This window comes from Abrus precatorius, unplaced genomic scaffold, assembly GCF_003935025.1.
Source record: "Abrus precatorius isolate BTA unplaced genomic scaffold, Abrus_2018 Scaffold9, whole genome shotgun sequence".
NCBI classification, from domain to species: Eukaryota; Viridiplantae; Streptophyta; class Magnoliopsida; order Fabales; family Fabaceae; genus Abrus; species Abrus precatorius.
In genome coordinates, this window is record NW_020874439.1 from 15,036,504 (window position 1) to 15,049,025 (window position 12,522).

The 12,522-nt window shown below is 33.5% G+C and overlaps 1 protein-coding gene across 2 annotated transcripts; it reads right to left on the reverse strand.

The window, feature by feature from the left end:
* Window positions 1-1,172: 1,172 nt before the first annotated feature.
* On the reverse strand, window positions 1,173-10,948 carry LOC113849673 (uracil phosphoribosyltransferase). Of its 2 annotated transcripts, none has more exons than XM_027479745.1 (12): window positions 10,695-10,948; window positions 10,432-10,524; window positions 9,802-9,880; window positions 8,954-9,012; window positions 7,567-7,644; window positions 7,191-7,272; window positions 6,851-6,899; window positions 6,589-6,650; window positions 5,902-5,969; window positions 1,705-1,760; window positions 1,585-1,632; window positions 1,173-1,480 (listed from the first exon to the last, which is right to left on the reverse strand). In XM_027479745.1, exons 1-12 carry the CDS (start codon window positions 10,827-10,829, stop codon window positions 1,429-1,431), a joined length of 861 nt encoding a protein of 286 aa, XP_027335546.1. In that variant the 5' UTR covers window positions 10,830-10,948; the 3' UTR covers window positions 1,173-1,428. The 2 variants fall into 2 exon arrangements, with proteins under 2 accessions (XP_027335546.1, XP_027335547.1); XM_027479746.1 differs by having other exon boundaries at window positions 1,705-1,724; window positions 10,695-10,898.
* Window positions 10,949-12,522: the final 1,574 nt, after the last annotated feature.

Consider the following 12,522-nt stretch of genomic DNA (forward strand, 5'->3'; position numbering starts at 1 on the left):
CTAATAACTACCTTTTCCAACTATCTTACCAAACATAACTATTTTTGCTGAATTCTTAAATGAAATTATGATTATTTATAGTTTGTTATAATATATGAAAACGATCAAACTAAATTCTTGTTTACAATTATATTGATTTTTAAAAATAATTAATTGATTTTCACAACACTTTAAAAAATTGATAAAACTAAGTCATTATATCTTTAAACTAAATTAACTTAACCCACACACAAAAATAATTGATTCTACTTAAAAATAAATAAAAAAATCTAGTCAGATTCAATGAATTTAGAAAATTAGTCTAGAAAAAAATAAAAGCAAACTGATAAATCGATCATCAAAAGTTAAAAATAATGAGGTATATATAACGACAAAATCTTATATTGAACTTTTTATTTAACCTATACTTTACTTATTGTTAGATATAAATTAAATGAAAGAATTTAATTGAATATAAAATTTTTTAAACTTATACTAATATAAAAAAATCTTTCCTTATAATCATATATATATATAATTTAAACCAATAGTTTTTAATAATTTTGATATTTTATTTTTCTTCAAAAATATTTTTTAAATAAGATCTCTATACAAGATTCACATATAAATTGCTATTATTTAATTAGTTACTACAAATTATTTATCTTGCAACATTAATTTAAAGCTTCACTTTGCTTAATTTTACGTTAGTTCTCTACTTTACGTATTATATAACACTAAAATTATATACTTAATTGCTACTGATTTAATTACAACTCAATTGTGATTAGTTGAACCAGTAAGTTGTAAATAATATCTTTGCTAATTCTATAATTGGCTTGATTTTAAAAATACCATATTTCATACGGTAGATGATTCATATTAATTTCTTTTTCAGTAGTAAAAGGAAAGAAGGTTTGGAACGTTAGATTTGGATCATGTGCATCTTTTAGATACCTTCACAATGTTAAGCATGGTCTTCTATCTTTTTAAGTACCAACCAACAATGGAAGGGTTTGCGCAGGTCATGATCCAATGACCAAACTTCATATAGTTAATAAAAATGATCTGAATATTATGAGTGTACGTGTAAGTAAATTTAATTAAACACTTATTTAATAAATTTTTCCACAAATTCATACCATAAATTTGATAATGAAACTTACCATAATAAACACTTACTAAAAAATGTACCAAAGTCAAACTATTTTTATAAATTACCTATAAGCTCTTTCAAACGTTCCGATAACATCGCAATATATAGATGCTCGCCACTTTTCACATTTGAACACCTATGTAATTCAATAAATGGTTATAATTACCAAAAACCCCCAAGAGGACTACAGATCAAAGGGTGTCGGAAGTTCAGCATCCATATGAAAAATAATAAATTTAGGGCCTCAAAATTGAAAAAAAATGGCACCCAAGGGGAGTGAGGTATTTCATGTATCATGTAGCATAGCTGCGGTCTCCAGCATCTCCTAGGCCAGGAATTATGAACCTATACAAAAAGAAATAAAATAAATTAACAATGCTGCAATTCTGTGGATTAGCCAACTCCAAATATATGGATAAATAAAATTATAATGCAGTGGGGGCACCAACCCTTTTTCATTAACAGTGGGGTCAATTATTCCAGTATACACATGAAGCCTGCAAATTGTTATAATTAGAAACTGTTGCTTTAAAGAAAGTGAAGAAATTGGAATGATATGATCATATTACCCAGAGAACAGCTCGCTCAGCTTTTGAAGGGCCGGAGGGGCAGACACAGCAGATATCTGGAATGTCATAAACTCATTAAGTAGACAATTGATCAAAAAGCATGTCTCTTAATTATATTGCACATGTATGATATTGAGAATACCCTTGTGATGATGCATCAACTACAAGTTGTTCAAACATTACTTATTAAATCAAACTGGATCAATCAATTGGATAGGTTAATTAATTAGGTGTCAGATCTATTTAATTGAAAAAATTCACTAATATCGAAATCGGTGATAGAGATCAAATGCATAATAAAGGGTCAAGCAATGATGGAAAATCAATTTGAACAGATTGTTTTATTTGGCAACCAAAACTATTTTTTATTAAATGAAGGTCCAATGCCAAGTAACAAAAACCCATCACCCATGTATGAGGTTCACTCATGTATTGCCACTAATTAACCTCTTAATATTGTCTTTTCATCTTATTATTGTGTTGTTATTTCATGGAAGTTTAAAATTTTACCTAACTTGACTTTTTATGATCGTGTTTATTTATTACCTAATATATATGAGATGTATTAAAAAAATTAATTATTACCTATTCTAGCATGGTTTCCCTACAGTCAAGCTAATGAAATGTAAATTAGTACCTTTATCAACGATTGGCTCAATTTTTTAAAACTTTGGTTCTAGTAACCAAAATTGAAAACTTTTTACCTAATCACATCATGCAAAATGTATGAAGCATAGATTTTAACATGAAAGTTGGACACAACACAATGAACACATGGAAACAACTGATGTAAAAAATATAGGACACTAAGACACAGCATACATAAACACATATATGTAAAAGAAAATCATGAAATGAAAGATGAGTGACATAACAGAAGACTTAAATTGATAATAAATATTTATACATTCTGGTATATTAATTATTCACTGTTTCCTTATAACATGTGATCCTCGCAAGAGGCATTATTTTTGAAGTCTATTGATGCATCTAACATATGCATAACAACAGACAAAATTTACAAAATAATAGATGAGGCTGTTGAAGAAGTTAGAGAGAAGAATGTAGTGCAAATGGTGACAGACAATCCTATAAATTATAAGGTAGCTGGAGAAATGTTGATGGAGAAGATAAAAATGCTTTATTGGACACCTTGTATAGCACATTATATTGAGCTTATGGGATATTTGAATGATAATAAGATATTATTATTGAAAATGTTTACATCCAATGAATGGAAAGATAGTAAGTTTGCAAAAGATTAAGGATGGAAAAGTAGTTAAAAATCTAGTTTCAAATAATGAGTTTTGGAAATACATTATGAATTGCTTAAGGGATGCTTATCTGATTCAGAAGACAAGTTAGTCATGAGCTTCATTTATGAAGAGATGGATCAAGCCAAGGAGAAGATTCAAATCAACTTCAATAATGTTAAAAAAGAGTATAGAAGACATTAGTTTAATTCAATGTTGTTAAAAAACAGCTATGGCGGCTCCATGGCGGATGTCGCTGGCAATTTCCACCCAAACCACCACAAACATGGCAAAAAAGGGAGGGTTTACAATGGCAGCCATTACACGTATGGCAGCCATGGCAATGGCAGAAATGACAGCTTTTTAGGGTAAAAAACAAGTTGGGCATTCTGAACCGACCCGTTCTAGAGTGACCTGCGAACATAACCTTACGAATTTATTTTTCTTCCTTCATGCAACTCGCATCTCTCTCTCTGTTATAAAGTCTCTCTCTTCGACGTCCTCTGTATCTTCATTCTTCCTTGTGAGCATGGTAGTCAAAATTGAGATTTTATGTAAGATTGGAGAGGGGGTTAAGGATCGTAACACGGAACATAAGATCCTAAAAAATTGTATATACATATAAAATAGTATAAATAGGAAGAATATAGAGTACATAGTAGCCCAAAGATGATGAAAATGAAGAAGAAAAAAAGAGCATAGAAAGCAGAAAATCCCAGACCAAATCGCAGAAAAAATCAAGTGTTGGAGCTAAGCCCAGTCGCCGAAGCCAAATCCCAATCGCCGAAAAAATGCAGAGAAGGCGCACAGCAAAGTCGGAGGAGGAAGTCGCACAACAGAGACGTAAAGTCTTGCAGAACAAAGTGAAGAAAGGAAGAAATCACAGTGCGGAGTTTTGAGATTTTAGGGTTCCAACCCCTTTAATGAAGTCGGGTTGGGTCGCGGGTCAAGGGGCCCAAAAAGTCTTCTTCTTTGCGTGTCGAGATTGTGTGTTTTCAACGATTTTATGCTCCAAAAAGCACGATCCCACTGATCCTATCATTTTGTGTTCCCAGCACCAATTCAGCACAGAAGCTTGGCTGGAGATCGTAGAATCGTACAATTCTACAATCCGAAACACAATTTTGACTACCTTGCTTGTGAGTGCTATAGCAATGGAAATTGTAGCTTTTCACACGCTTCTTGGCTGCTATTGTGAGATTTTTTTAAATCCAAAAACGTCCTAAATTTTAACATTGAAGAACCATGAATGGGGGGATATTTTGGGGGGTTTTTGGGTTGAAACTTGAAACTAAAAAGAGGCTTTAAATGGGTTTGAAAAAACTGATTGTGCCACCACATTTTTGCACCCTCTTTTCTCTAACACTTTAGTATTGTGAGACCCATCAACCCACTACTCTCTGGTGACTTTCCAATGAACTGCTGGTGTTTTTTGGCCAGTTTTTGGTGTTATTGGCAAACCCCTGTTCTTTGACCTTTGTTCTACATTTTCTGTCAAATGCTGTTTTTTTTCTATGTTTTGCTATTGTTCGCCAAGTTGTTCTCCTCTCACTGTCTATTTCTTTTTTTGTTCTTAGCTGCCAAGTGTTCTGTTTTGCTGTAGGTTTCAATTTCCAGCAACATTGTTCTATTTTATTTATTTTGTCTAAATCTCACCTCATTCAGTTCTAATTTTATTTGGCTTTCAATGTTTTTTTACTTTAAAAGCGATGAGTTAGAAGCTTGAACTTGTTTATTCCCTTGACTATTATTGTTATATACTTAAATTTATCGTCTAAACCTCTTTATATCAACTTTCCTTAACATTCCCTTTTTTTTTCCTCAAACCGTTTTTCCCTGTTGGTTTTATATCACATTCTGCAGATTATATATATATATATATATAATTTTATCATGACCATCCATGGTAGTCAATCCCGAATAACAGCACGGAGCGGCCGACCTCAAAAACGTTATAGCAGCATAGCGGATAGCGGGCCTGCTATCCTGAAGTTCTAAGTATTATACATAATATAAAATTAATATCCAAATCAGAGAGAAATAAAAAACAGAGAAGGAAATAAAAAACAGAAAAGGAAATAAGAAAAGAGAGAAATGGTCAATCACTAGAAAATGTGCATGTTCCTCGGACTTTTTATGAGAGATGAAGAAGATGACTAGAAATGTTCGGATCACATCGGACGCTTCGCTTGAGTTGAAGAAGAGGACTGGAAAATGTCTAAGTCACGTCAGAAATTTCGCTAGAAATGAAGAAAATAACAGGAGAACGACTCTGTTACTTCAGAAAACTTGTCGGAGATGGAGAAGGACACCGGAAGCAAGAAAATGTCGTAGAGAATGAAGATGGGGAAGAACAAATCAGAGAGAATTAAGAGGAGAATTGAGAGATGAAAATGAAAACTTAGGGCTTGCTAGGAAGAAGTAATCAGAAATGTAAAAAGGGGGCGAAATACCAAGATTACCCCTATTTAATGATGTCCAACATTAAGAAAGGAAGGGAAAAGTCAAGTTTTGGCCAGAGATGAAATAAGGCCGCTATGGCTGCGATTCTCCAGTGATTTGGGTGCTATTTGCGGCGATGGCCGCTCCACTAAAACGCGACGCTACAAGCTCCCTATAGCAGCAACTTGCTGCTCCACTCCTCCGCAATAGAGGCCACTATGGCTGCTATTGACTACTACTATGTAACCATCATGCTTCCGCCATAAACTGCCATTGCATCTACCATAATTTTATGACAATTTTTTGGCTGTCCATGACCCACCATCCGCCATTGGTAACATTGGTTTAATTTTATAATTTATAGCTTTAGTTTGAAAACTTTTTTTTTCTTTCTTTAATCTCTAATTTCATGCCAATGTGAGAGATAATGAGATACGACGACCAATTGCATAGATTATTAAAAGAAACCTAGCTTCTGAATATACAGATTATTATTCCGTACCACTTTAATCTGCTTGTTGCCAACTCCACGTTCCTTTATGAGACTTAGGGCTGCCACTATAGTGCCACCTACAATTCATATAATAATGATGATGATGACAACAACCATAATTTGGAACACAAAATTGATGCACAGATGTCATTTTTTTGTCTTTAACTGGGATTCCTCAAAGGATGATCTGTGAGATTAACTCTTAGGTTGATGGTTACGTAAAACCTTTCCTAAAGCAAAAGTCTAAGATTCAAATACTAACTTTCAGGGTAAAGTTTCTCCTGGGGTGACAGTACACTTCTAGGTATCCACTAACCCAAATCATTTCCAGCCAGTATTAGTTCAAGAAATACCTATCCAATCTGATCTGAATATATGACAACACCACTGCACACAAAATGTTGCTTCAAGGCTACATATGCACATGCACGTAATACAGTAACAACAACTAAGTCTTATCCCACTAAGTGAGTCAGCACACATATGCATGTAATAAAGAACTTGAATTATGTGAGATGAGAAGACAAGCAAAGGTTCAGCCACCAAGCACTTCCGTGCATATATCTCTTGCGACATATTAATTGATGTGAATATTAAAGGAATACGATGATAAAGACATGTCAAAAAAACCCCATTTTGATGGATAAAGAACATAAGTTGAGAACAAAAGCTTAAACATGAGGAGACTACACATACCTGTTGCCAGCATAGGATCAACCACAAAAACTTTAGATCCTTCTGGAAATTTCTCAGGTAACCTGCAGATCATATATAGCAGGAATATGTACCAAAAGATACCCTAGTATTCAGTAGAACAACCCAAAAGCAAGAAACACAATAGAGTACTATATGGATCTCACCCCTATCTCAACAAGCCATGCTAGAATGAAAAGGAGAAAAGGAAAAGAAAAACAATGGACGAATAAGCATAATTCTCTTACAAATATAAACTTCTTACTTGTTCAAATATACAGTTGGCTGAAGAGTTTCCTCATCTCTGCTTATTCCTTTTTTAAAGCAGCATAAAAATACAATTATTATTCAATTTAAGGAATAGACAAGAAAAGTTCTCCACTCTTAAAAAACTACATCACCAGAATTTCCCATCTTTAAACAAGTGATTATCTTATCAACATGAATTATAACAACATTATATACAAGTATGTGAAACAGCCTTTTGTTGCATAAATCACGTTTGATGGGTGTGCCTCACATTTCTAGACTCAAATACAAAATAAACAACAGTAAAGCACCTGAATCATCTTGCTTTCATTAGCCCCTTGTATAAGAATCATTACCTAGATGATATGTTTTTGTTGCAGGTAAGACTGATGTTGCATGTTCAGAAAGAGCAAGACCAGCTCTCAAGATTGGAATTATCTGAAAAAATAAAATAAAATTCAGGTAATAGCTTGCAGAAAGACACTACCCAACCACAAGAAGACCATAAAAGGATTTTGGTTTGACCACATTGACTAATATTAATAGCATAGAAGGAAAACAAAAAACATGAGTGTGGTTTTGGCTGAATAAATCATATCTCTGAAATGCTTCACAGTTTAGTATAAAATAAAAAGAATCAATCATTATACACACAAAGGGAGTATGTAATTATCAGGCCATAACGGAAAATATTTAATCCAAAACAAACATTGAAAGCAATATGCTACTTACAGCCACAGGCTCCCTTGGATCAATGAACTCCACTGAAGCAACACCCATTGGTGATTGAATCTCTCCAGAAACAGTGGGCTGAAAACAAGGAAGGCATAGTAGAAAAGAGGGAAAAATGTAAATCCAAGAGAACAAGCATGATGATAGGTGGACAAAACTATTAGATGTGAATATGAAATAACATCAAGTCTTAAACAATTAATTCAAGCCACTGTCACTACCTCTAATCAATGACAGGTTCCAGATTCTTGTTAGAGTGGTGCATTATGCTCTAGATTTAAGCAAGAAGTTTAAAAATGATATTGCCTTAGATTTTTTCATAGCTTATGAATATAGGGCTGTATACAATACTTTTCTTTTTATACCCAGTAAGTGCTAGATTTTATATATATATATATATAGTGAAAATCTATAATGGAATAAGATTTTATTTTATTTTCATAAAAAGAATATAAATGAAGAAAGTTTAAATTATTTGCATTTGCAATAAATTGAAAAAACTTTCCATAAAACATATTAAGCAAAACATACATGTATATAACAATAAAAGTCTAGGAAATAGGTAAGTTTTTAACCCTCTAACTCAATGGCTTAAAGAAACAAAGATTAAAGATCAAATAAAACTAGAACTTAACAAGAGAATCATACAAAAAAAGAAAGAAGAGAGAACAAAACAGTCAGAAACCAACAAAATACAAAAAGATAAGAGAACGGGTTAAGGAGAACAACTTGTGGGACAGTAGGAAAACAAAGGGGAAAACAGCGCTATTGACCAAAACACTAGAAGCTGGCCAGAAAACATTGGCAGCTCACCAGAAAGTAATGGAGGGCAGTGCGTTGATGGGTGGCACAATAACAGAGTCCGAGAAAAGAGGATGCAAGAATGGGAAGACGCACAATCGGTTTTACTAAACCCATTTAAAGCCATTTTTTATTTTGACCCTAAATACCCCAAGCATGGCTCTGCATCGTTAAAAATATTTAGGGTTTTCAAAAACTTTCACAGCAGCAGCTAAGACACTTGCAAAATGCCATGATTACCACTGCTATAGCATCTGTGCAGCTGCAAAACTGAAACACACTGCAACAAGCTCAGACTAGTGGCAAGTCACTGTGACGCAATGCAACACTGCTATAGTGGCACTATCATAAGTATTCACAACCTAGCTAGATGCTCAGAAGTTGGAACACAACATGAAGTTTAAAACCTATTCCCTTTAGGCTTGACCTTTAACAGATGGAAAACCATAGCTTCAATTTGTAAGACTTCATAATTAAAAAAAAAAAGGATTGCAATGACATCAAATTATATTGTAGGAACTAGAAAAATCCAAGTGAAAAATGTGAGAATTATAGCAGGGATATGAACAATAACACAGCAACTAACCAACCAATCCCTTGATGCTTCGTAAATTAGTAGCCTTCCCAACTCGGCCATTGCATTTCCTACAACATTAGAAACCCCAAGAGTCAGTTAAATTCAACTTTCATATAATTAATCTAGAAATTTCAAGCCATGACTGACTAAACTTTAGTTAAATAAGGGTTTAAAAAAGGCCAAATGAGGAAAGATCGGGAAACCTTCCATACTTTTGGTATATTTTCTGTCTTCATTTTGGGTTTAATATGTTTTTGTTAATAACTACAAAAGTACAAACTTGCTTTCACTTCGTTTTATCTTTTCATGAATTTGTGAAGGAAATAGTGAAAATCAAATACAGATAAACCAAACATTAAAACGAACACAAATCAAATGCACCCTTTGATGTTGAACATATCAATAAATGCAAAATTGATGCTATAGTTAAGACTGTCACCATAAATGCGAATAATGAAAAACTATCAATCACACTTGGCATAAAAGCATTCAGATAAAATTAGCTGTTGGCGGTGGTAACAACTAACGAGTGATACATTCTTTCCACACTTGATAATGGTAACAATTCATGAAGCGAGTTGTTCCAACAGCCATAAATCGGAAACTTATCAAATTCGAAGATCAAATGACAGTAAAATAACAACACTCCCAGTAGTGTATTTTTGTCAGGAAGCTACAATAATGTTAAGCATTAAACCAGAAAATTGTATGTTAATTGAAGTGATAAAGCATTGTTAGGTATGTTAATTAAAGTAATAAATAAACCTATTCCTAAGTTGAATGCAGTGATCAAAATCAAGTCAATGTTAAGCTCAAATTACAGAAGATAGCTCAAAAATAAACTCTTTGCTACTCACTGAAGATGGGACATGGGGTTTGCTCATTCCTCAGAACCGAAACCCAGTGCTTGATCAACGGATGTGGAGGCACATACACCTTCAAAAAACCAAACAAACAGAGAAATCAACCAAACAAGCCACCGCAGAGAAATCACCAATATACAAACTTTAAGCTTCTTTTCTTTCATTGTTTTTTGTCTTAGCAACCAAACAGACCAGAAAGCCAAGACTCCAGATGCCAAAACCACAAAAGGAATCCAAAAACTCAATATATAGCGACAGATAAACCATCAAAATAGAAACATTGGCGCTTTTTCTCATAAACCAGACACACCAAAAAAGCATAAACCCAGAAACCAAAACCACAAGAGAAGTTTACAAAAAATAAAAATAAAAAACCTTGCAACAGATCAAACTCCAAAAAGGAAACCTTTCAGCTCCCTTCCCTCCATTTTCTTTTCTAAGAAACCAAACAAACCAAAAACCCATAAACCCAGAAGAAAAAACCAAAAGAGGAATTTTTATAATTAAAAGAACCCTTACAAAACCCAACAAACACAAAAATCAATCAGAAAAAATAAAACTTGGGCCCTTTCCCTCCATTTTACGTTCTCCGGAAGCAGAAAGCAAAAGGTTCAGAAAACTAACGAGCATTCGGTTCTCGGAAAGAGGTTTCTCCTCCATGGTCATTTGAGAGCACACAGCGCCACAGGTACGGCGCGGAGCACTGGATAAAGCCATCTGAGCGGGACACAACGAATAAAGGGTATGTTTGTGCGTAAGTGTATATATATTGGAACCAAGAATAAAATCGAATCTAATAAATGGGAACAAACAAATCCAATCTTTTTAAAAGGAAAGAGTATAATAATAAATGAGAAATTAAAAAGTGGAAATATTATATTTATTGCCTTCGTTGTTTTGAAGAGAGGAGAGTGAGAGAGTGAAAGTGAGAGGTGAGAGGGAGAGTGACTTGTGGAAGGAATAAGCGCCGCATCGGAAGGGAAAGAGAGATTAAGGTTGAAATGAATGCGCGAACAACCCATGTATGTGTCTGGGACAGGGTCCGAGGTTGAGGTTCAGCTTGTGACTTCTCAGTCCAAGGTTTCGGGGAACAAAAAGATGATATGCTATGCTATGCTATTTTTAGGACTACCCATTGTTTGGATAGATCGACCCTTCGTGGACACGGATACCGTGCATTGCATGTATTTCTTAGCTTTATTTTTCTTTTTCTTACATTCAAATAATGTTAGTAGTGTGTTTGGTTTGATTTAAAATTGAAGAAATAATTTTTTTTTCTTAATAATAAATTGATAAATTTAAATGATTGTTTTCTAGAATAAATCGAGTTTAATATGTATTAGCTTTATTATTTTTTAATTAAGCTTATATTTTCTAACTTTTATTTATGTTCTCCTTTTAAATTTAGATATTTCAAAGTTATTTTGTATCTTTACTAATTTAAATTAAGTCTAACTAGAAATTTTTTTTTGTCTGAATGATTATTATTAAATTAAACTATTTTTTTAAAATAGTTTACTAGCTCATATAATGGATGAGTATTTTATTTTAAAATAAATATATAATCTAACAATTAAAGAATATTTTTTATTTTGTAAATAATTATATATAATAATTTTTTTTTGCTTATAACTGGGGCTTAACTGTCTGAAAATACAGCCAAAACTAGACCTGAGATCTAGGAACCCATGTTCCTAAGGAATACAAAGTGAGAAAAGGATTTAAAGATAGCAAGTCTCATCAAAACAAACAAGAAGGAAACCTAAGTTCAGGCCTTATTTTAGCCAACCAATCAACACACTGATTAGCTTGTCTTAAAACATGATTAAATCTAATGAAATTAATCCTTTTCAATAACTTCCTAATAGCACAAATAATAGAAAACATAGGATAATTACAACGTTGGATGTGCACAATAAGGGACAATACCTCCTTTGAGTCACTTTCAATCCAAATGTGGTGGTTATTCCTAGAAGTAACAAGCTTCAAACTCCAAAAAATTCCCCAAATCTAAGCTGTCAGGGGGAAACACCAGGGTAGAACTTTATGAAATCCAACAATAAACTTGCCATGGTTGTCCCGAATAAGCCTTCCACGATTAGCAGATCCATCAGTAAAGGAGATAGCTTTATCCACATTAAGCTTCAACTGGGAGTATAGAGGCGGCTGTCATTTAATGAAGCTCTTAGCACCCTTTTAGGCAGTTCCTAGTTTATTACTAGACCTGCCACAAAAACCACAATAGTCAAAATCTGATTTAATTTTAAAAAACAAAGCCTCACTATTTAAGGAAGAATTCTGAGAAATCCCTTTATTCCTATTATCCCAAAGGTACCATACAGTTATGCCAAATAAAAGACTCCAAACAGGAAAAGAGAAATTTTTTTTGTTAGATAAGTTCAAAGTTAGCTAACTAGTCAAAGGCCATCCAACAATTAGGGGTTATCAGTTTGTTCCAAATCTCCTTGGCAAAACAACAGTCTCTTAGAACATGTATAACAATTTCATCAATGTTATTACACCTGAAGTAAGCAGAACAAAGAGACATTTTACGATGGCATCTTTCAACATTTGTAAGGAGGCAACCATGGGCCACCTTCCAAAGGAAAACATTAATTTTGGGAGAGAAGGGGGTTCCAGTCCCAGACTATGTTAAAAAGATTAGGTTGCATTTTTAGGTTTTGGGCAAAAGAGGAGATCAAGCTATAAGCAGAT